This window comes from Hevea brasiliensis, chromosome 17, assembly GCF_030052815.1.
Source record: "Hevea brasiliensis isolate MT/VB/25A 57/8 chromosome 17, ASM3005281v1, whole genome shotgun sequence".
Lineage (NCBI taxonomy): Eukaryota > Viridiplantae > Streptophyta > Magnoliopsida > Malpighiales > Euphorbiaceae > Hevea > Hevea brasiliensis.
The window spans coordinates 58,958,300-58,984,334 of record NC_079509.1 but is presented as its reverse complement, the minus strand read 5'-3'; the positions used below and the strand labels follow the sequence as shown (position 1 = coordinate 58,984,334).

Below are 26,035 nucleotides of genomic sequence, written 5' to 3'. Positions count from 1 at the left end.
GGCAGAGGTAGAGGCACTGCTTCAGGCAGTCAGGGCACAGTTGGTCAGTCAGGATAAGGAAGTGCTTCAACCAGAATCTACACAATGAGACAGTGAGAAGAGGCTGAGACTTCTAATGTGGTAACTGGTACATTCTCTCTATCTCTTATCAAGAAGTATTTGTATTGTTTGATTCGGGTTCAACCCATTCATATGTTAGTGCTAGCATAGTCAGTTCACTTGCTGTTCCATGTGTGCAAATGGGTTTTGAAGTGCTAGTAACTAGTCCGTTAGGACAGGAGGTCCGGGTCAACAGAATTTATAGAGACTGTCCTTTGGTGATCCAAGGACATGTTTTCCTGTCAGACTTGATTGAAATGCCCTTCAGAGAGTATGATATCATCTTGGGCATAGATTGGTTAGCCAGGCATTATGCCATGATTGACTGTAGACTGAAGACAGTCACTTTTAGTCTCCCTTTGTACGGTGATGTGGTAATACATGGGGAGAGGCATTTACTGCCATCAAACATCATTTCAGCTGCACTGGCCAGAAAAATGATTAGGAAAGGGTGTGAGACGTACTTGGCACATGTGATAGACACCCAAGTGGGTAGTCCAGCATTAAGGGACATCCCTACTGTATGTGACTTTTCGGATGTGTTTCCTGATGAATTGCCAGGATTACCTTCAGAAAAAGAGGTGCAGTTTGAGATTGATGTTATGCCTGGTGTGGACCCAATCTCTATAACGCCATATAGAATGGCACCTGCAGAATTAAAAGAGTTGAAAGTACAATTGCAAGAGTTGCTTAACAAGGGCTTTATCCGCCCTAGTGTGTCACCTTGGGGAGCGCCAGTATTGTTTGTAAAGAAGAAGGATGGCACTCTCTGGTTATGCATTGATTATCGGCAGTTGAATAAGGTGACAATAAAGAACAGATATCCATTGCCCCGCATTGATGACTTGTTTGATCAGTTGAGGGGTGCAGCTGTGTTCTCCAAAATTGACTTGAGATCAAGTTATTATCAGTTGAAAGTACAAGAGCAAAGTATTGCTAAAACTGCCTTCAGAACCCGTTATGGCCATTATGAGTTTTTGGTTATGCCATTCGGGTTAACTAATGCTCCGGCTGCTTTTATGGATCTAATGAACACTATCTTCAGACCATACCTTGACCAGTTTGTTGTGGTATTCATAGATGATATATTGGTCTATTTGAGGAATGCAGAAGAGCATGATAGACATCTGTGGATTGTACTGCAGACTTTGAGGGAGAAACAGCTGTATGCCAAATTGTCGAAGTGTGAATTTTGGCTAAAGGAAATATCTTTCTTGGGGCATGTAGTATCAGAAGAGGACATTAAAGTAGATCCAAGTAAGATTGAAGCTATCCTTAATTGGAGGCCACCCAGAAATGTCACAGAAATTCGTAGTTTTCTGGGTTTAGCTGGATACTACCGTAGATTTGTGAAGAGATTCTCCATGTTGGCATCTCCTTTGACCAAGCTGCTTAGAAAAGATGTAAAATTTCAGTGGATGGACAAATGCCAGCAGAGTTTTGATGAATTGAAGAGATATTTGACTGAAGCTCCAGTCCTGACTTTACCTACTCCGGGTAAAGAATATACAGTATATAGTGATGCTTCTCACAATGGGTTAGGCTGTGTATTGATGCAAGATCGAAATGTCATTGCCTATGCATCATGCCAGCTAAAACCCCATGAGAGGAATTATCCAACACATGATTTGGAGCTTGCAGATATTGTGTTTGCTCTTAAGATCTGGAGGCACTATTTGTATGGGGAAAAGTGTTACATCTACACAGATTATAAGAGTTTAAAGTATTTAGGCACCCAGAAAGAGCTGAATTTGAGACAGAAGAGATGGTTAGAGTTGATAAAAGACTATGATTGTCTGATAGACTATCAGCCAGGGAAAGCTAATGTTGTGGCTGACGCCTTAAGTCGCAAGACTATGGCAAGTCTACGGGTTACTCCTTTGTCTTTGGTACATGAGTTGAGATCATTACATGCCAACTTAGAGATTAATGATGATGGGCAGACAGCAGTTGCATGGCATGCATAGCCAGTGTTGATTGATCAGATTAGAATGGCTGCTCAAAATGATCAGAAGTATCAGAAGCTGTTGGAAGAAGTCCGGCAGGGCAAGAAACCAGAATTCTCAATCAGAGATGATGGTCTACTGCTACACCAGGGCAGAATATGTGTTCCTAATGATGTTGAATTGAGGAAGATCATTTTGAAGGAAGCACATGAGTCTCCTTTTGCCATGCACCCTGGTGGCACAAAAATGTATAGAGGGCTAAAGGAGCATTACTGATGGATGGGTATGAAAAGAGATGTGGCAGAGTTTATTTCTAAATGCCTAACTTTTCAGCAAGTAAAGGCAGAGCATCAAGTATCCGCTGGGTTGTTACATCCACTACCAGTACCAGAGTGGAAATGGGAGAGAATAACGATGGATTTTGTGATGGGACTTCCGAGGACACAGAAGAGTCATGATGCAGTTTGGGTCATTGTTGACAGACTGACTAAATCTGCTCATTTTCCGATTCGAATGGACTACACTTAGAAAGATTGGCCAAGTTATACATCGATGAGATTGTGAGGCGCATGGAGTGCCGATCCATCGTGTCGATGCAGAGATCCTAGGTTCACTTCTAGATTCGGGTATTCTTGAGAGAGCCCTAGGAGCTAGATTGAACTTCAAGATCGCATTCCATCCACGCATGCATGGCCACCGAGAGGGTAATTCAGATCTTGGAGGACATGCTACGGGTTTGTGTGATTGAGTTTGAGGCGCTTGGGATACACACTTGCCTTTGATTGAGTTTGCTTACAACAAATGCCTACCAATCAAGCATTGGGATGCCTCCATATGAAGCTTTGTATGGTAGAAAATGTAGAACCCGTTGTGTTGGGATGACGTGGGTGAAAGAAAGATGATTGGACCCAAATTTTTCAACAAATCAAGAGAAAATCGTGGTGATTCGAGATCGACTTAAGATCGCATCGGGCCGTCAAGTCCTACATTGATCCAAAAGAAGGGATATTGAGTATGCAGTGAGTGAGAAAGTTTTCCTCAAGGTTTCTCCTTGGAAGAGAATTATGAGATTCGACAGAAAGGGGAAACTGAGTCCTCGTTTCATTGGGCCATATGAGATTCTGGAAAGATTGGGTCCTTTGGCATATCGGTTGGCACTACCTCAAGAGTTGGAGAAGATACATAATGTTTTCCATGTGTCTATGTTGAGGAGGTACCGATCAGACCCATCTCATGTACTACCAGTAGAGGAAATTGAAGTGAATCCAGACCTCACATATGAAGAAGAACCCATAGGGATTCTGGCTTATGAGGTGAAGCCGCTACGGAACAAGTAGATACCGTTGGTGAAAGTGTTGTGGAACCATCATTCGGGCCAGGAGGCTACTTGGGAACGAGAGGAGGACATGAGGAGACAGCACCCACAGCTGTTTAGAGATTGATATCAGGTAAAATTTCGAGATAAAATTTATTTTAAGGGGGGAAGAATTGTAACACCCCATTTGTATAGCCTGGTATATTTCATTATTTCGGTGACCGATGTTGGTCTGGACAATTAAGGGGATTAGAACCATACTTAAGACAACTGGAGAAGCCATAAACACAAATAATTAGTAATGTCCAATTAGTTAAGTATAAACAAGAAAAATAGAACATAAGAAGTTAAACGAGCCGAGAGTCACAGCGATGGGTGACCTTCTCGAGAACAACTGCGAAGTCATTTTAAACTCAATTTTCGAACCGTAAAATGTGATGCCGCAGTCCTTAGGACCCTCATAAACACAGTGAAAAAGAGAAAATCACGAAAAATAACTGTGAAGCCAGTCAAATAATTAGGTCAGGGAGCCGGAAGAAATATGGAATTATTTGCAAACCAGGTTAAACCGACGAAGGGCAATTTGGTCAATTGACCCCGAGAGCTGACTCCTGACCTAGCTGTCAAATAAAATCGGAGAAAAGAAAACTTTGGGATCAAGAATTAAATTAAAGAACTAATAGAAAAAAAAAGAAGAGAAAATGAAAAAGTTAAAAAGGTGTAGGAAGATGACATCATGCATGATATCATGCATGATGCCATAAGTCATATAATTAATAAATTAATTAAATGAATTTTTGGGGTCTTCCATAAGACAAAATAAATAAAAGAAAGGAAAAAAAATTTTCATTGTCTTCTTCTTCCCTTCCAAGACGTTTTCTCTCTCCCTTAGCCCTCTCTCTCAAACTCCATTAGAGCTCTTAAGTCAAGCTTCATAAACCTTCAATCCCACCATAAAAACCTTACTCTCCAACATTAAATCTTGTAGTTAGACCTAGATAAGGAGCTTGACAACAAAAAGAAAAAGAAAGGAAGGAGTTTTGAAAAGGGAGAAATTCAAAAAAAAAAGGTTAGTACGCAAACTTGATGATTTTAGTTTGATTTCTACATTTTTAACTTATTGAACTTGTAAATAAATTTTAAATAAAAGAAAATTTTGTTGAGGGACCATGAGTGAAATTCGGCCAGCATGTGTATAGGGGTATATTTGCATGGTTTGATAGATTTAAATACATATGTGAGCTTGTTTGAGATGAAGAAACATGTATGTATACATGGAATCAATTAAATGCAACAATTTAGTGTGGTTAGGGTTTGGATACTTAGGGTTTAGAGACCAAAAATGTGAAGAAGTGCTAAATGGTGTCTTTGACATAGTTTAAGGAAAGAAATGGTCATTTGTGACCTAATTAAGTGTGTTAGAAGTGTTTGAATCAAAGTCAAATTCGGATTGGGTATGCACCATGACCAAAAGTCAACTTTGAGGGACCAAAAATGGAATTTTACAAGTCCAATTGATATGGGACCAATTAGGGATGAAAATAGGCACTAAATGACACAATTTTCATTTAGGAAGCCTGCCCAAAAAGTGACTAAACCTAGTGAACAAAGTGGCCGAAGTCGGAAAATCGCAGCCTCTCAAGATAAACTGACCAAATGAACAGTGTTTGTTCATTTGGTCACAACTCGAGCTAGGCAGGTCAAAATGACCTGAAATTTTACCAGTAATTAGATAAGATATAGATATAAAACTTTTATGAAGAACACCAACCCAAATTATGCCATTAACCCAATCAAAATACTGAGCAAAGTTGGTGACCTGAATCTGCAGAACTGCAGATTGCCATATGAACAGTAAAGTTTCAATGGCTATAACTCTCTCTAGAAAACTCCGATTTAGGTGATTCTTGAACCGATGGAAACCTAAGACATAGTAGAACATTTCATATGAAGAAAATTAGACCAAATTATGGACCTAACTTGATCAAATTGCTGAACAAAGTTGGAATCAATAATTTGCCAGAATAAAATTCTGCAGCATGAACAGTAAACATAATTTACTTATAACTTGAGCTACAAAACTCCAATTGGGGTGATTCAAAAAGGAGAATAAACTTAAGACAATAAGGAACATTTTCTATGAAGAAAGTTTTGCCAAATTTCAACAGTAAACTGACCAATGAAACAGTACAATTAGGGACACCAAAATTGAAAATTTGGCAATTTTGCCTAAAAGGCCTAAGTTTTGAGAAAATGACCAAAACCAACAAGTTTAGTGACCAAAATGTGGTATGTGGGTAAAGTTGGAATTCCCATACCTATTAAGCCTTAGAAAGTCAATAATTTGACTTGAATAGTGTAGTAAATAGTAACCCGAAACACAAAATTTCAAGAACGTCGAATTTAGCACGTTAGAGCTAGGTAATGGTGAAGTTAAATTTATTGTTGGATTTATGCTAAGTTATAGTACTGAAACACTGTGAAATTGTGTTTTTCAGTGGAAAAGAATACCGGGACAGAACCCGAGGAGTCAAGGCCAACAGGCGACTCGTTTGAGGTTTGTGCACAACGTATACTTTTTATAATCATCTTTTGCATACTGTTTTGAATAATGTGAAATATTGAATTATTGCATTCTTATGATGTTTTGATTTAAATTGTTGAAAGTTATTATGTATATTGAAATGACAATGTTTAGCAAATTGTTAAGATAAGTTTTGAAACCATAGTGTCATGACCATATATTTGAACACCTTACTAGCACGACTAGTGGAGGTAATTAGTTTCGAATTTTGATTCCTTCTCTGGAGAAGTGTTGAGGTGTGCCAGTAGAAGAGGATGTGAATGGATATCCTTATATTTGAGCTAGCTAGCCTTGTGATGTGATTTCTCTTTAGCCTCTGGCTATTGAGATTCTATTTGTTTCGAATGGCATGATCTAACTGTGGGTTTTATGAAACGTGTTTTGATACTTCGAAATGAACTTGGTTTGCATTAAAACCTCATAATTCATGTTTTGTGTTTAATGCTCATGTTTAGTCAAATTTTTGAATAAATGTGATTTATATTTTGCATAAAGATTATTTTAGTATGTTGTGCACCACTGAGTCCTAGTACTCAGCGATGGCTTCTATTGCTGTCGCAGATATAGAGACTAGAGGAGCAGCAGACTGAGCTGCTGAGGTGTGAGGAGCTATCAGCTTAAAGTCATCGGGTATAATTTATACCCTAATTGTAAATATTTCTTTTCATGTATGTATTGCATATAAATGTATGGACATGCAAATGGGTCTTGAGCAGCTTGTACAAAAATTTGTATGAAGTTTGTAATAAAGTTTATTTTTTTTATGTAAATTTTGTAAGAATGTATATAAATTGTTTTGTCTCTAATGAAATATGAGTACAACTATTTTATTTAATTTAAATGAAATGTATTGCTAGTATGCTGAGGATTATTGAATTTTGAACTAGAGAAATTTATTGAAATGATTGTGAAATTGATTGAGTTTGATTGTGAAATTGAAGTAGTGGTTAAGAAAAATTTTTAGAATTGCTTTTTACAGGTATTTGAAGAACTGTTTTCTCAAAATACAGAGAGAACTCTGTCAAAATTTTTATAAAATTTACGTAAAAATAAATTGGGTAAAAAATATTAACTAGTTTTAAATTTTAACTAAATGTTTTAAGTACTTATTAGAAAATGCTCACCACTTATCAAAAATAAGAAAATTATTTTAAAATTCCTTGTAGGGTACTTAATGAGTTATCGGTAGGTGAAGTTCGGTAGTTCATTAGGTATTTTACGGGATTATGTTATTCCTTACAGAGGGGTAAGGTGTGACATCTTCCACCATTTTCAAGCTTTAAAGCTTGAATTTCCCAAGTAGTCCCACCCCAAAACCCCTAAGTGCCTTCATTAAAAATTGTCCCTACTCCTTGAGGAAGCTTTAGGTAGCAAAAATTTAAAGAAAAAATTGAAGTTTTTACAAGTCCAAGTTGATCCTAATTGAGGTTAGTGCACTATCTATGCCTTTTTCCTACTCAAAGTATGGTTAGCATGTTAAATTAAGTGAAAATTTCATGAAATTAAAAAGTCACGACCCAACCTATGGGTCGGACCGGCACTAGGACCTGGGCCAGCCTAAAGCCCCCGAGGCCCATAGTAAGCCTAGCTGTTCATTAATCCCAACTCTAAGGCCCATTTGGGCCCAAATTCAAGAAACCAAACGGACAGAGTCCGGCCATAAAATGAACTTTCCAACGGGGAGTTTTCAACTCACCCGACCTGTAAACACAATAAATACTCAATTGGGGAGCTCAGCTCACCCTCCACATACTCATCAGCATAAAAATAAATGGGATCTCAACTCCCTCATCCAATCCATCAAACATGCATAGAATATTAAGTTTACAGGTCCAAAATAATAATTTAGTTTACAGGCCCAAACCAAATAAACATTCTAACACATGCGGAAATTTCTAAGATTTAACAAGTTTATACAAACATTAGTAATCGACCTGCGAGGGAGAAAGCAGGTTAACCTCAAAAAATATCCTCCTGTGGCCTGGAAAAATTTTGAACAGGAGTGAGCGTTCGACTCAGAGAGTAAAATATCAATTTTAACCATAATCTCTATAACTATCTAAAACTAATGCACCCTGTAGAGTGAAATGCAACATCAACAACATTTTCACATCATAACATCAAAAAGGTAATTTGGAGCACTCACGCACTGTAACATCAATCATAATATATGGGAGCCGATCCTATCTGACTCTCTTAAATCCAACTCGGTGCTAGCGAAGAACTCATTTCGGACTTCCACTTAATAACCAAATCGGGTCCCTGAAAAACTCAAGCCGTGTCTACCCCAAGGACCCGGTCCCAGCGAAGATCTCAAGCCGTGTCTACCCGTCCTATCCATAGTCCACACCACATCACACGCACGCCAACGCACGCACACTGCTCCAAATTACCACAACAACATCCATGGCACGCTAACAGTTATGAATGCAACATAAATCGTGCCTAGAGTTTAACTACATAAATATATGCATATAAGTGATGCATGGGCATGCTTGAACATATAATAATATCGAAATTACAATTAAAATTAATATTTTACTCACAGACTTGACTTGGTCACCGAGTAGGGCGGAAGAAGAAGGTCATCGGCTCACGACAATTACATTACAATTTTTAATATAAATGACTCGATACAATCAAGAAAAGACCAAATACGCCCTAAGTTGTGCGAAAATCGTGCAGTCTCCCTATACCTAGGACATACACAAACTGCAAAATGGCTCAAAACGCACTTCTATATTCACAATCCATATATCCACAGCTCAATCATATCACACAGCCCCTCCTGGGCCCATCAAATCAGTCATCCATCACAATATGTAAAATTTCAATTTAGTCCTTATAATTGATCATTTTTGCAAAAACTACCCAAACAAGATCTAAAAATTTTAAAACTTTGCCCCGCTATCCTTAGCCATATTACTAGGCTATTGCAAAAAGAATCATAATTTTCTAAGCTACCACAAATATTTTATGGATTTTTAATCCTATTTAAGCACTAGAAAATTACGAAAAAGAAAGGTTTGGGTTTACCTTTGCCTATTCCGACTTCTAGGACGCACTCGGGACGTCTGACAATGGAGGGGTAGCCAAAACCTTGGTCTAATTCGGAGACTTTTCCGGTAACGGGTCTGTCTGGCCGGAAATTCATAGACCCGGACAACTGTCGAATTTCCGGGAATTGAGGATACCTACACGAAGCCCATAACACGGGGGTTAGTACATAAATTTTTCAGAATTTTCTAAGCTCATTTAATGCTCGGAAAAACACTACGAATTTCCGTGGGACCCATCGAAAAACGGTGTCGGAAAAATTCGAAATTTATGTCGCCGCGAAGCTCTCGACGAGTGGAGCGCTCGGGTACTCTCGGTTTTCTCTTGGGGTTTACGATTTGTGAGAAATTCAGCCCAAAAGTCGAAATGGGCTAAAAACTTCCCGAGTAAAAATCGGACAAACCGCTCGATGGATCTCGGTGTTCTTGGTGTCTATGGAAAGCTCTCGTCGAGTAGATGATTTTAGACACAAGACCCGATTGGATCAGTGGCCGGATTTTGGCCGGGAAGTCGAACGCCATACCGCGAGGGAGGGAGTTTCCGCCGCTTGGGGCGGCCGGCTATCGCGAGGCTGGGAGGCGCGCGCCACTACCGGGGGTGGCAGGGGAGGTGGTCAAGGCAGGGGCAGGAGGAGAGAGAAAAGAGAGAGAGAAGGAAGAGAGGTCGACGCGCGCGGGGAAGGAAAGAAGAAAAAGGAAAAGGCCGGTCCGATTCGACCGGTTCGATCCGGTCCGGTTCGATTCGGCCGGTCCGATTCAAGATACAAAATTTTGAATTTTTACTCTGCCTCGGGACCGAAAACGAGGTCCAAAAATTCCGAAAAAATTTCAGAAAACTCAGAAAAATACGTAGACTCCAAATATATTTTTAGTTTTGCCACGTGGTCTTTAAATTAATTTTTAAAAATCATCAAAGTTTATATTTTCGGAAAATCGAACCCGATTTTTAAAATCCGAAAAATCTAAAAAAAATTCCTAAAATTTAAATAAAATTAAAATACCAAAAATGCTCATAAAATTTAAAATTTTGGGGTGTTACAAGAATACTATGAGTAAATTGAACTCTAAATTTCAGCAGCCATGGAAATTGATAGGAGTTTGATGAATTGATGATCTTAATTGTGGATATTAGTGTTGATTAACAAATAAATCAGAGTAACAGGTTGATTACATGTGTTATGCATGAATTGGTAATTTAAAGTTAGGGTTTTTGACCTAATTTGGGAACTTTGTGTTGTGGCTTGAAATTGATGTTATTGAGGCTATTTATTGACTATTAGAAGTGCCATGAATATGAATTGAAGTTTGAGAGTTGGGTGAAATTGAAAATTGGGAGTGTTATTTTCATGCAGGATTTTTGGACCTATGACTCCAGTATGGTTTTAAGGCTATATGTCACACCTTACCCCTCCGTACGGCATAACATGATCCCCTAGAATACTTAATGAACTACCGAACTTCACCTACTGATAATTCATTAAGTACCCTATAAGGGATTTTAAAACGATTTTCTTACATTTTGAAAGTGGTGAGCATTTTAGTGAGAATTAAAAACCATTTATTCAAAGCTTAAAGACTAGTAAAAATTTATATCCATTTAAATTTTGCCGCATATTTTATAAAAATTTTGACAGAGTTCCGTTTGAAACTGGAGAAAACAGTTCTTCAAATACCTAAAAAAAACACTTCCAAAAATATTTTCACAACTCCCAACCTTCAATAACTCAATCATCTCAATTCAATGCACTTCAAAATAATTTCATAATACAAATCAAGATTTCTCATCTCAAAATATTTAAAATCTCCATTCACAAAGCATAAAACAGGAAATTCCATATGAACAAATATTAAATTTACAGAAGAGAATCCAAAATAATATTGTTATAATTTATTTACTACTGCTCAACTACATTGATACATACAACATTTTTATATTTACATCAAGATTATCTACAAGGGTATAAAATAATAGTACATAAAATGATCAGTAGTCCTCGATTTAACAATGACTCACTCTCGCTTTCTCCTTGCTCTTATCTGCGACAGCAAAATAAGCTATCGCTGAGTATAAAAATACTCAGTGGTGCACAATAAAAATTTAAAATATAACAAATAAATCATTCATTGCTAAACACAATTTCAATATTTCTCAGTCACATTTTGCAAATATCAAAGTCCATAATGACACCATTTTGTCAAATAATCTATTAAACACAGTTTAGTCAAACAATTTCATAAACACAGTGTTGCCAGAGTCATACACAACTTAAGTCATGACACAAAATTTCTGATCAATGCCGTGTTGTACACCACGACAAAGCAATCTACAACCCCATTAATCGAAATCAATGAGGGAGGTGGCTAGCTAGCTAATGAGTACTCATCCGATCTACAACCTCAACTGGCAAGCCAGAGAGGGAGGAAAATAAATGATCTCAACCCCATAAATGGAGGAGGAAATGTGGTACTGTCATGCTAAGTGTGAATCCAAAATCAATTTAAAACAATTATTTTCAATAATTTATGAGAGATCCTAAACAAATTTCAAAGTCATTTTTGTAGTCACAAAGTGGCAACACAATTCATAAATAACACAGCGATTTCATAAAGTATAGCAATTCAAATTTTCAATTGGAAAACAATTACATAAATTTATTGTGCACAAACTCGATCGAGTCGCCTCTAGGCCTTGACTCAGTCTTTCAGGGCTTCCAAGTCTTTTTCAGCTGAAACACATAATTTCACAGTGTCTTAGTACCATAACTTAGCATAAATCCAAAAATAAATTTCACTTTATTTTAACTAACTCTATTGCGATAAATTCGACGTTCTTGAAGTTTTTGTATTTCGGGTTACTATTCACTGCACTATTCAAGTCAAATAGTTGACTTTCTAAGGCTTAATAGGTATGGGAACTCCAACTTCACCCACATACCACATTTTGGTCACCAAACTTGTTGGTTTTGGTCATTTTCTCAAAGCTTAAGTTCTTTTTGAAAAATTGTCAAATTTTAGTTTTGGTGCTCCTAGTTGCACTATTCCATTGGTCAATCTACTGTTGGAATTTGGCAAAACTTCCTTCATAGAAAATGTTCCTTATTGTCTTAAGTACATGAGATGGTTCTGATTGATACCTCCTCAACATAGACACATGGAAGACATTATGTATCTTCTCTAACTCTGGAGGTAGTGCCAAACGATATGCCAAAGGACCCACTCTTTCCAATACCTCATATGGCCCGATAAAACGAGGACTTAGTTTCCCCTTCCTGCCGAATCTCATAATTCTCTTCCAAGGAGAAACTTTGAGGAAAACTTTCTCACCCACTGCATACTGAATATCCCTTCTTTTCAAATCAATATAGGACTTCTGGCGGTCTGATGCAGCTTTAAGTCGACCTCTGATGACCCTGATTTTCTCTTTAGTCTGTTGAATAATTTCGGGTCCAATCATTTTTCTTTCACCCACATCATCCCAACACAACGGGGTTCTACATTTCCTGCCATACAAAGCTTCATATGGAGGCATCCCAATGCTAGATTGGTAGTTGTTGTTGTAAGCAAACTCAATCAAAGGCAAGTGTGTATCCCAACTACCCTCAAACTCAATCACACAACCCCGTAGCATGTCCTCCAAGATCTGAATTACCCTCTCAGACTGGCCATCTGTCTGTGGGTGGAATGCAGTACTGAAGTTCAATCTAGTTCCTAGGGCTCTCTGAAGACTACCCCAGAATCTAGAAGTGAACCTAGGATCTCTGTCTGATACAATGGATACTGGCACTCCATGAAGTCTCACAATCTCATCAATGTATAACCTGGCTAATCTGTCCAAACTGTAGTCCATTCGGACTGGCAGAAAATGAGCAGACTTAGTCAGTCTGTCAACAATGACCCATACTGCATCATGACTCTTCTGTGTCCGCGGAAGTCTCATTACAAAATCCATCGTTATTCTTTCCCATTTCCATTCTGGCGCTGGTAGTGGATGTAACAACCCAGTTGGTACTTGATTCTCTGCCTTTACTTGCTGACAAGTTAGGCATTTTGATACAAACTCTGCCACATCTCTCTTCATACCCATCCACCAGTAATGCTCCTTTAGCCCTCTATACATTTTTGTACCACCAGGGTGCATGGCAAAAGGAGACTCATGTGCTTCCTTCAAAATGATCTGCCTCAAATCAACATCATTAGGAACACATATTCTACCCTGGTGTAGCAATAGACCATCATCTATGATTGAGGACTCTGGTTTCTTGCCCTGTCTGACTTCCTCCAACAGCTTCTGATACTTTTTATCATTCTGAGCAGCCATTCTAATCTGATCAATTAACACTGGCTGTACATGCCATGCAACTGCTGTCTGCCCCTCATCATTAATCTCTAAACTGGCATGTAATGATCTCAACTCAAGTACCAAAGACAAAGGAGTAACCTGTAGACTTGCCATAGTCTTACGACTTAGGGCGTTAGCCACAACATTAGCTTTCCCTGGCTGATAGTCTATCAGGCAATCATAGTCTTTTATCAACTCTAACCATCTCCTCTGTCTCAAATTCAACTCTTTTTGGGCGCCCAAATACTTCAAACTCTTATGATCTTTGTAGATGTAGCACTTCTCCCCATACAAATAATGTCTCCAGATCTTAAGAGTAAACACAATTGCTGCAAGCTCCAAATCATGTGTTGGATAATTCCTCTCATGCGATTTCAGCTGGCGTGATGCATAGGCAATGACATTTCGATCTTGCATCAACACACAACCTAACTCATTATGAGAAGCATCGTCAGAATCGTATATTCTTTACCCTGTAGGTAAAGTCAAGACTGAGCCTCACAAACATCTTTTCAATTCATCAAAACTTTCTTGGCATTTGTCCGTCCCATCGAAATTTCACATCCTTTCTAAGTAGCTTGGTCAATGGAGATGCCAACATGGAGAATCCTTCACAAATCGATGAGTACCTACTAAACCTAAAATCGTGAATCTCTCGTGACATTTCCGGGTGGCTTCCAATTAAGGACACTTCAAACTTGCTAGGATCTACCTTAATCCTCTCACGATACTATGTGCCCCAAAAAGGATATCTCCTTCACCAAAATTCACATTTCGACAATTTGGCGTATAGCTATTTCTCCCTCAAAGTCTGCAGTACAATCCGCAGATGTCTATCATGCTCTTCTGCATTCCTCGAATAAACCAATATATCATCAATAAATACCACAACAAATTGGTCGAGGTATGGTCTGAAGATAGTGTTCATCGATCCATAAAAGCAAATGAGCATTAGTTAACTCGAATGGCATGACCAAGAACTCATAATGGCCATAACTGCTCAAGGCGCTTTAGGAATACTCGCTCTTGTACTTTCAATGATAATAACTCGATCTCAAGTCAATTTTGGAGAACATACCGCACTTCAATTGATCAAATAAATCATCAATACGGGCAATGGGTATCTGTTTTTATTGTCACCTTATTCAATCGCTGATAGTCAATGCATAACCGAGAGTGCCATCTTTCTTTTTACCAAACAACACTGGCAATCTCCAAGGTGACACACTAGGGCAGATGAAGCCCTTATCAAGCACCTCTTGCAACTGCACTTTCAATTCTTTTAGTTCTGCTGGTGCCATTATGTATGGCGTTATGGAGACTGGGTCCACACTTGCATAACATCAATTTCAAATCGCACTTCTCTTCTCGAGGTAATCCGCAATTCATCAGAAACACATCCGTAAAGTCACATACTGAGGAATGTCCTCGCCTTTGGACTCCCACTTGGGTGTCTATCACATGTGCCAAGTACGCCTCACACCCTTTTCTAATCATTTTTCCGCCGCAAATTGAAATGATGTTTGAAGGTAATAATCGTTCTCCCCATATATTACTACATCACCATCGAGGAAGACCAAAAGTGATCTTCGCCTACGATCAATCATAGCATGATGCTCGCTAACCAATCCATGCCTAAGATAATGTCATAATCTCTGAAGGGCATTTCAATTAAATCAGACAGAAAAGTGTGTCCTTGGATCACCAAAGGACAGTCTCTATATAGCCTATTTACCCTGACCTCCTGGCCTAATGGACTAGTCATAGTCCATTGGTACACACTGAATAGCAGTAGAACACATCACACTAGCACTAACATACGAATGTGTGGAGCCAGGATCAAATAACACATACACATCTTGGTCAAGGATGGAGAAAATACCAGCTACTACATCTGATGTTTCAGCCTCCTCCTCTCTGACACATGGTATACACTCGACCGTGCGCCATCGATACCGGGCCGTTAACAGTGCTTTGACTTCCAAGAGTGTTACCAGGACCCCTACCTCTGCCTCTACCTCTAGCAACTGACGGTGACCCTCTAGGTGCAGAGACTTGGGTTGATCCTTCAGATATGGCAAAAGATCCAGACCGGCGCAGACTAGTGCAATCCTTAGCGAAATGTCCGCTTCCTCCACAGTTAAAACATGCACCAGTAGCCTTGAAACAAAACCTACCATGAGTTCTACCACACGTTTCACACTGCCGGACCGATAGAGATCCTCGAGAAGCTTGTTGGCCTACCGACTGCATCGAGGTGGTCTTTGGCCAGAAAATCTGCCTCTGTCTCTACGGGAGCTAGATCCCCCAAACTGTTTCCTCTTGCCAGAACTACTTTCAGATGCTTGTCCAGTAGTCTTTTCAGCCTTCTCTTTCTCTTGTGAACCCTTTTTCACTGCCCCTTCGGATTCTATCCTTTCTAATTCCAAGGCCTATGAAATCAATTCAAAGAAAATTCGATGTCCAAAACCCACAACTTGCATTCTCAAACTCGCCTTAGCCCGAACTCAAACCTCTTGCATCTGTCTGGGTGGAGACTAAGCTTCCAAAGATAGTGGCTTAGCCTTGAGAAATCTCTCTCATATTCTCGCTGCCTGGTTCCCTTATTTCAAACTCAAGAATTCTTGCAACTTCATGTCCACATATGCATCGGAACCCATTTCGCCTGAACTCCTCAAAAGTCTGTCCATGTCAAGACAGTGGCTCAACCAGCCGTGGGGATGGTCTTCCACCATTCAAACGCATCCCCTTGCAACAAGGAAACAGAATACTCAAACTTCAGCTCTTCCGTACATTGCAGCTTTCTGAAAACTCATTCCATTCTTTCCAACCACTGTTCTGCCTCCAGTGGATCCACAGTGCCTTTAAACTCGGTGGCCCCAAATTTCATCAACTTTTCATATTGCCGAGCTGAGGGCTGTGGTTGTGCTACAGGTACTAGCATCTGAGCTTGGGGTGGCACATTACCCGCCATTTGTTGGAAGAACGTAGCCATCTGCTGTACAAATTGAGCAGAAATCGCAGTTGGCCGAGCAGAGCCGGAGTGGTCGACCCACTCACGCTCGAGTGTCAGCTTCCTTTGAACCTCAGCCTCAACAGATTGTTCTTCGGAATGATCTCCTCCTTCCATTCCGTTTTCTCAAATTTCTACTTCCTGAGATTAAACACAAGGAGGTTGACCTCCGTTAGTGCATATTCATGATGTAAATACGTCATATGTATCAATTTAAGACACTTAAGCAGTTGTACTTATTAATAAAATGTTCATACACATAGTCAAAATTTATTGAAAAACCATGCTCTGATACCACTAAAACATGTCACACCTTACCCCACCGTACGGCATAACATGATCCCGTAGAATACTTAATGAACTACCGAACTTCACCTACTGATAATTCATTAAGTACCCTGCAAGGGATTTTAAAACGATTTTCTTACATTTTGGAAGTGGTGAGCATTTTAGTGAGAATTAAAAACCATTTATTCAAAGCTTAAAGACTAGTAAAAATTTTTATCCATTTAAATTTTGCCGCATATTTTATAAAAATTTTGACACAGTTCCGTTTGAAACTGGAGAAAACAGTTCTTCAAATACCTAAAAAAAACACTTCCAAAAATATTTTCACAACTCCCAACCTTCAATAACTCAATCATCTCAATTCAATGCACTTCAAAATAATTTCACAATACAAATCAAGATTTCTCATCTCAAAATATTTAAAATCTCCATTCACAAAGCATAAAGTAGGAAATTCCATATGAACAAATATTAAATTTACAGAAGAGAATCCAAAATAATATTGTTACAATTTATTTACTACTGCTCAACTACATTGATACATACAACATTTTTATATTTACATCAAGATTATCTACAAGGGTATAAAATAATACCCGTACAAAATGATCAGAGTAGTCCTCTATTTAACAAGACTCACTCCGCTTTCTCCTTGCTCTTATCTCATGAAGAAAATAAGCTATCGCTGAGTATAAAAATACTCAGTGATGCACAATAAAAATTTAAAATACAACAAATAAATCATTCATTGCCAAACACAATTTAAATATTTCTCAGTCACATTTTGCAAATATCAAAGTCCATAATGACACCATTTTGTCAAATAATCCATTAAACACAGTTTAATCAAACAATTTCATAAACACAGTGTTGCCAGAGTCATACACAACTTAAGTCATGACACAAAATTTTCGATCAATGCCGTGTTGTACACCACGACAAAAGCAATCTACAACCCCATTAATCGAAATCAATGAGGGAGGTAGCTAGCTAGCTAATGAGTACTCATCCGATCTACAACCTCAACTGGCAAGCCAGAGAGGGAGGAAAATAAACGATCTCAACCCCATAAATGGAGGAGGAAATGTGGTACTGTCATGCTGAGTGTGAATCCAAAATCAATTTAAAACAATTATTTTCAATAATTTATGAGAGATCCTAAACAATTTTCAAAGTCATTTTTGTAGTCACCAAGTGGCAACACAATTCATAAATAACAAAGTGATTTCATAAAGTATAGCAATTCAAATTTTCAATTGGAAAACAATTACATAAATTTATTGTGCACAAACCTGACTGAAGTCGCTTCTAGGCCTTGACTCAGTCTTTCAGGGCTTCCAAGTCTTTTTCAGCTGAAACACATAATTTCACAGTGTCTCAGTACCATAACTTAACATAAATCCAAAAATAAATTTCACTTTATTTTAACTAACTCTATTGCGATAAATTCGACGTTCTCGAAGTTTTTATGTTTTTGGTTACTATTCACTACACTATTCAAGTCAAATAGTTGACTTTCTAAGGCTTAATAGGTATGGGAACTCCAACTTCACCCACATACCACATTTTGGTCACCAAACTTGTTGGTTTTGGTCATTTTCTCAAAGCTTAAGTTCTTTTTGTAAAATTGTCAAATTTTAGTTTTGGTGCTCCTAGTTGCACTATTCCATTGGTCAATCTACTGTTGGAATTTGGCAAAACTTCCTTCACAGAAAATGTTCCTTATTGTCTTAAGTGTATTCTCATTTTTGGATCACCCCAATCGGAGTTTTGTAGCTCAAGTTATAGCCAAAATACAATTACTGTTCACGCGCACTGTTCATACTGCAACTATGGTTCTGGCAGGTTTTTGATCCAACTTTGTTCAGTAATTTGATCAAGTTAAGTTCATAATTTGGTCTAACTTTCTTCATATGAAATGTTCTACTATGTCTTAGGTTTCTATGGGTTTAAGAATCACCTAAATAAGAGTTTTCTAGAGAGAGTTATAGCCATTGGAACTTTACTGCTCAATGGCAATTCTGCAGAGTTACAGGTTTAATAACTCAACTTTGCTCAATAATTTGAATGGGTTAATGGCATAATTTGGGTTGGTATTCTTCATGAAAGTTTTAGATCTATATCTTATCTAATTGCAGGTAAAATTTCAGGTCAATTTGACCTGTCTAGCTTGAATTATGACCAACTGTTCATTTGGTCAGTTTGGTGCAGTGGCAACCTGCTCTCATTTCACTTTGGTCAATTGGTTCACCAAGTTTTAGTCAGTTTTGGCCATGGTTCCTTAATGAAAATTGTGCTATTTTATGTCTATTTTCATCTCCAATTGGTGGCATATCAATTGGACTTGTAAAATTTCCTTTTGGTCCTTCAAAGTTATTTGGTCATGTCGCCAGCAAAGATGACCATGCAACCTCCGAATTTGGCTTAACTTCCAACAATTCAAACACATCTCCTTTGGTCATTATTGACCATTTTTCACCTCACACTAGGTCAAACATGCCATTTACTCATTTCTCCAAATTTTGGTTCACAAACCCTAACATTCAAACCCTAATTTCTAATTTATTAAAATTCATCAAATCAAAGTGTGCCAATCACATCTACTTGCTCAATTAGGCTTGTACACACATTTACTTGAACTAAAACACATCAACACTTCACAATCCCATGGCTGGCTGAAATTTACATCTTTGTTCTCATACATAATTTTCTCAATTTTTCATGTTATTCTATCCATTTCTACTCTAATTCAAACATTTTTACTTAAAGAAAAGGTTGGATCAACTTACTTCATTTGAAGTTTTTCCAAAAGCTCCAATTCTTCTAATTTCTTCTTTCTTCTTGTTCTCAATAAGCTTGTTAAGATCCAACAATAAGATTTACATAAGAAATTTGTGGGATTTATGGGGTTGATTCAAGCTTTAAAAGCTTGATTTTTCATGGCTATGGAGGAACAAAGGAGAAAAGAGAGAGAGAAAGAGTGTGGACGGGAAAGTGGGAAGATGACCATTTTTTTTTCTTTTCTTTTATTTTATAAACTTGGCTTATGGAAGACCACAAATCAATTTAATAAATAATTTAATTAATTTATTTATGACATCATGCATGATGTCATCACCTTTTTACTTTTTGATTTTCCTTTCTTTTTTATTTTTATTTTTTTCTATTAGTTCTTTAATTTAATTCTCTATTCGGAAATTTTCTTTTCTCCGATTTTATTTGTGATTAGGTCGAGTCACTCTGGGGTCAATTGACCAAATTGCCCTCGCGGCTCAACCCGCTTGTAAATAATTACAAATTTCTTCCGGCTCCCTGACATAATTATTTGACTGGATTAATAGTTCTTTTTCGTGATTTTCTCTTTTCCACTGTGTTCATAAGGTTCCTAAGGACCGCAGTCACTACTTTACGGTTCAAATTTGAGTTTAAAATGACTTCAGATGCGTTCGAGGAGGTCACCCATCTTTGTGACTCTACTGCTTAACCTCTTATGTTCTGTTTTTCTTATTTATAGTTAACTAATTAAACATTACTAATTATTTGTGTTTATGGCTTCTCAAGTTGTCTTAAGTATGGTTCTAATCCCCTTAATTGTCTGGACCGATACCGGTCACCGAAACAGTGAAATATACCAGGCTATGCAAATAGGGGTGTTACACTATAAGTAGAGTTGTGTTACTCCAATTGGTATGAGACCAATTGGAGATGAAACTAGGATTATAATGACACATTTTTCATGGAGAGATCATGCTCAAAAACTGACCCTAACTTGGCTTAAAATTGGCTTGAATCTGGGTTACCACATGCTAGACCTGAAAAAATGACCATATGAATAGTAAATGTTCAAATGGCCATAACTCACTCTAGAAAGGTCAGAATGATCAGATTCTTAAACCATTGGAAATGTTAGATATAGGAACACATTTTTCATGGGGAACACAGAACCCAATTCTGACTCTAACCCAATCAATTTGCTAGAATAATTTAGGTCAACAATTCTGACCATAACTAAAGCTGACTTGAAATTCTGGGACCTATCCGACCAGTCTTGGCAAAAATGCCATAACTTGGATCACAAAACTGCAAATGCAGTAAAACTAAAGCCAAAAATTTTATAATACCTAAAACTACATTTTTGGTATTTTGTCCAAAATCCAGAAACTAATAGGACTTGGCCAAATTGTTAGAACAAGTCAGCCACTCAAATCCTAAAATTGAACTAAATAACCACTTGACCCTAGAATAGTCTTCATATCATATCTCCTACTAGAAAATTTCAAATGGGACGAACCAAGCTATTCTAGAAACCTAAGAGACAGGGCTCCAACTTTGATTCAGGAACTTTCCTTAAATTTTGAGTGTAGGAACCCTAAAATGGGAACTAAATACACTGACCTGAACCTGAAATCCTGAAGGCACAGGGTTCATGAGTCCAGGTCAGTTAATTGACTATAACTCACCCTACATAACTTGAAAAATTATGATTCTTGAACTTGAGCGACCTTAAGACATAGGGTAGCAACTTATATGAAGAACATTAGGCCTAAATTTAACTGTAGCATGCCTAAATGACTAGGCAAACATTGACTCTAGAATCTGCCTGATTCTAGAACCAAAAAGGGCCAATGAACCAGTTATGGTAATTTAACCATAACTTGATTTTTAAAACTCCAAATGACATGATTCAAAAAGAAAAACAAAGATAATACATAGAGGAACAACTTCTATGAAGGAAGTATGGCCAAACAATAACTACAACTTGACCAATTGGCTAAGTGAAGTTAAGACACTAATTCTAGATTCATGAAATCCATTACAAAATGACCTAAGTTGTAAATGTTATTCACCCTACGTGAGTTGATGAACATATATGAGATGTTATTATATACTTGGGACTTATGTTTTCCCATTACAAGTAACATGAAAATGCTATGAAATGCAACTAGTACACAATACGAAATAATAAAACAATAAGTACTTAATAATACTACATTGTCCAAAGTATACCTAGACTTATGTATATAGCATGGATCGATTAGTATACCAATTAGGGACTACAGATTGCAGTACTGCCCATAGGAATGATCATTGATAGACAATATATGTCTGATATGGTTGTTCTACAAGCTTTATGCCTGCCCGTTGGCCATTGTGCCTATTATGATTTCTGTCTTTATGCCTGCCCGCTAACCTTGTGCCTGACAAGACTGATGTATACATGATAGACATACAAATGTCTAACTGGTATACTCCCGTGTATCCAGTGTCTATAGTCTGTCATAGGTTACTTGGACACAAATATGAGTAATAAGTTTTAAAAATTAAATAATTACATGAATAAATCACTGATATGAAATTAATAGGATCGAACATGAGATAAATGAGCAGAAAAGATCCCGATAAATTTAATTGCTCCCAAAGTTTGATAAAAATGTAAAAGACTCAAAATTTATAAAAGTACACATGAAATAGAAATTTTTATTTATTTAGTTATTTTTACTTTACTTTATACACCACTAAGCAAAATTGCTTAGCGCGTTGGCTTTTACTACGCGTAGGTACTAGAGACCACTAGCAGCAGCAGCAGCAGTAGGGACAGATAAGAATTGCATCAGATCTACCATTGTGTGGTTGTCACCTCAGCAGAGTAGTTTTGGTAGGGCTCATGTATATTTAGCTTTTATAATTTGATCATTGTATATAAGTAAATGATGTAATTTATTTTGTGACTGTAAATAAATTATAAATTATTGTATATGAATTTTATATAAATGAAATGACATGTGATTTCTTTTTCAATGAATTTATGAGAATTTGATGACATGATATGGTACATGGATAAATGGGATGGTTATAAAACTTTTTCTAACAGGTAAATAGTGGAACCTGCCATACGCTAATAAAGCAGAGGAGACTCTACTTGGATTTCCATAAAAATGAAATGTGAAAAAAAAAATTCAACATATGGGATAATACAAATAAAGGGAATTTAAATTAATACAGTATAAGACAAGACAAGATAGGGTGCTCTGGCACCGAATGTGGCACACCTTGCTCGGCTACACTGTAGACGGGACACTTTAAACGGGTAAGGGAAGTCACATTGGTTGTGAAAATTGGTTCATAATTGAGGACCAATTTTCTAAATGTTTATTTTATAGAGGAAACTTTATTCGAATTCGATCTCACTATGGACCTACCATTGCTTTTGCAGGTACCACTATCTTAGAGACAGTAGGTACCAACTCTAGGAGGTCCAAGGTTATTCCTCCTCCAAGTCCTGTAACACCTCTAATTTTTTAAATAATTATTTTACATGTAAATATTAATATTTTATTGTATTAAATATTTTGAAAATTATTTGAAATTTTTTGAATTTTTAGAATCGGGTTTGATTTTCTAAAAATATTAAACTTTGATGATTTTTTAAAAATTTATTTAAAGGCTACATGGCAAAAATAACAATATATTTGGACTCTACAAAATTTTTTGAGTTTTTTGAAATTTTTTTCGGAATTTTTGGGTCTCATTTTTGGTCTCAAGGCAAAGTAAAATTCAATTTTGGGTATTTCGAATTGGACCGACCGAATCGAATCAGACCAGCCCTCTCCTTTTTCCTCCCCTCCCTTGTCGTGCCCAACACCCTCCCTTTCCCCTCATGATTTCTCTCTCCTCCCTCCTCCCCTTGCCAGCCAATAGCCAACCCTCCCTCCCCAGCTCACTAGCACACCTCCAGAGACCTCCCCCACCGCCAACGGTCACTCAAGTGGCCAAAAAAGTGCGCACGAAGCCCCTTCAACATGTCGCTCGACTTTTCATTTTCTCGGTAAAAATTCAGCTCAACGGACTACCGATTGGACCTGGTCTTATCCCAAAACCCATTTACACCTCGAGAGCTTTTCATAAACACCAAAAACACAAAAATCCATCGAGCAGTTTGTCCAATTTTTGCATGGGAAATTTTAGCCCATTTTAAATTTTGGGCTAGATTTCTCACAAACTGTAAACCCCACGAAAAATCCGAGAGCACCAGAGTGCTCCCCTCGACGAGAGCTTTGCAGCAATGCCCATTTCAAAATTTTTTGACACCGTTTTTTGGTAGGTCCCATGAAACTTCGCAGTATTTTTTTGAGCATTAAATAAGCTTAATAAATTCCGTAAAAATTATGTACTAATCCCCGTGTTATGGGCTTCACGTAGGTATATTCAATTTGAGAAAATTCGACTATCGATCGGGTCTGTATTTTCAAGTCGAACAGACAGGCGACCGAAGCTACTTCAGAACCGGGTCAAGATTATAGGCTACCCTACTATTTTTAGACGTCCGGATACATTTTCAATATCTGAATTGGCGTAGGTAAGCCCGAACCCTAAGTTTCCTTAATTATTTAGTTTCAGGTTTAGATTAAAAATCCATAAAATATTTGTGGATAGTTAGAAAATTATAATTCCTTTTGTATTAGCTTAGTAATATTGCTAAAATCCACAAAATTTTAGAATTTTTAGAGCTCATTTGGATAGTTTTTGCAAAAGGGTTAGTTGTAGGGACTAAATTATAATTTTTCAAAATTGTGCTTGTTGACTATTTGGATGGGCCCTGAAGGGGCCATGTGATGTAATTGAGATATGGTTGTGTGACTTGTGGATATAGAAGTGTATTTTAAGCACTTTGCAGGTTGGGTAAGTTCTAGGTATAGGGGAAACTCTGTCGAATTTTTTGTACAACTTAGGGTGTCTTTGATTCTTTTTAAGCTTGTATTGAGTCAATTATATTAAATAATTGTAGTGTAATTGTCAGGTGAGTCAGGACAGCCTTCCTCCTTCGCCCAGCTGCCATAGTGATCTCAGTTTATGTATGTGAGTAAAATATTAATTTTAATTATAATTTTAATATTATTATATATTTAGGCATGTCCATGCATCACTTATAAATATATATTTATGTAGTTAAATACTAGGAACGATTTATATTGCATCTTTATTTGATGAAATATTATGGATGTTATTTTATGATAATTTGAAGCAATGTGCGTGTGTTAACGTGCGTGTGGTGCGTGATATTGGATATGGACAGGACAAGTAGACACAGCTGGAGCTTGACTCGTTGGGACCCGATCCTTTTATGGATAAGTCAGGGCAGGCACGACTCAAGATGATCTCGCTGGTCCCCACACTTGGTCTATTAAGAGAAAGTCCAGCTTGAGATATACTCACTGGCAGAGGTTGGATTAAAAGAGTTGTATAGGGGATCAGCTCCCATATATGTACTGTTTGAATATTTTATGGGTGTGTGAGTGCTCCAAATTACCTTTTTGTTGTTTATGATGTGATTTATGTATGAAAACTATGAAGGTGTTGCATTTCACTCTTTTGGATGCATTAGCTTTAGATAGCTATAGAAATTGTACTTAAAATCAGTATTTTACTCTCTGAGTCGAACACTTACTCCTGTTCACCTTATTTTTCCAAGATACAGGAGATTTCTTGTTGAGTTTTAACCTGTCTCTTCTTCGCAGGTCATTTAGTAATATCTGTTATGTTTTGTATAACTTTATTAAATTCTAGAACTTCGCATATGTTAGAAGTATTTTATTTAATTTGGGTCTGTAATATAATATCATGTTGGATCTGTAAATCTATTAAATGTATGTATGATTGGATTGAAAGAGGGAGCTAAGCTCCCATTTGATTTTATGACATGATGAGTATGTGGAGGGTGAGCTGAGCTTCCCAAATTGATATATATTGTGCTTACAGCTTAGGTGAGTCAAAAACTCCCCATTAGGTGATCCATATTATGGCCGGACTCTATCCGGTTGATTTTTTGAAATTGGGCTCAATATGGGTCTTAAGATTGGGTTAAGAAATAGTTAGGCTTACTACAGGCCTCATGGGCTTTGGGCTGGCCTAGGTCCTAGTGCCGGTCTAACCCATAGGTTGGGTCGTGACAAGTCCACTCTCATTAAGTATTCTGCACTATCATTGCTTTTCCCCATTCTTACAAATGCTTGCCCAAGTTCCTAACTCCATGATTTCTTTTCTTGCAGGGTCTTGTGTCAGAGGTTGCCACCATTGGTCCCTTGGCCCTTCCTCATGCCATTCCACTACCTTTTTTTCCCTCTGGGAGAGTACTAGGAAGTACTGATCAACCGCAGTCTCTCCCTCACCTCAATGACATCAAATCCTAGCTTAGATAGTCTTTTAATTGGGAGGCATGGATAGACAAACTCCAGCCTCACTTTTCTACCACTTGGAAGCTTCTTGACATTTATGACTTTATCAAACTGACCAGATATGCATCGCTTCTCTGTCCTGGGTTAATGTTAGCTCTTTAAGGCTTTAGTCCAGATCTTACAACTCTTTCATTTTGCTAATGGGGCCTATGTCAGTCATTC

The 26,035-nt window shown here is 37.6% G+C and overlaps 1 protein-coding gene across 1 annotated transcript in view; it reads left to right on the top strand.

Annotated features, from left to right (window-relative positions):
* Positions 1–25,828, top strand: part of LOC131175326 (uncharacterized) — a 32,696-nt gene extending 6,868 nt beyond the window's left edge. The window contains exon 2 of the mRNA XM_058139061.1: positions 25,688–25,828. Coding sequence (XP_057995044.1) covers positions 25,688–25,828 — 141 coding nt within the window. The remainder of the gene's footprint in view (positions 1–25,687) is intronic.
* The last annotated feature ends 207 nt before the right edge of the window (positions 25,829–26,035 follow it).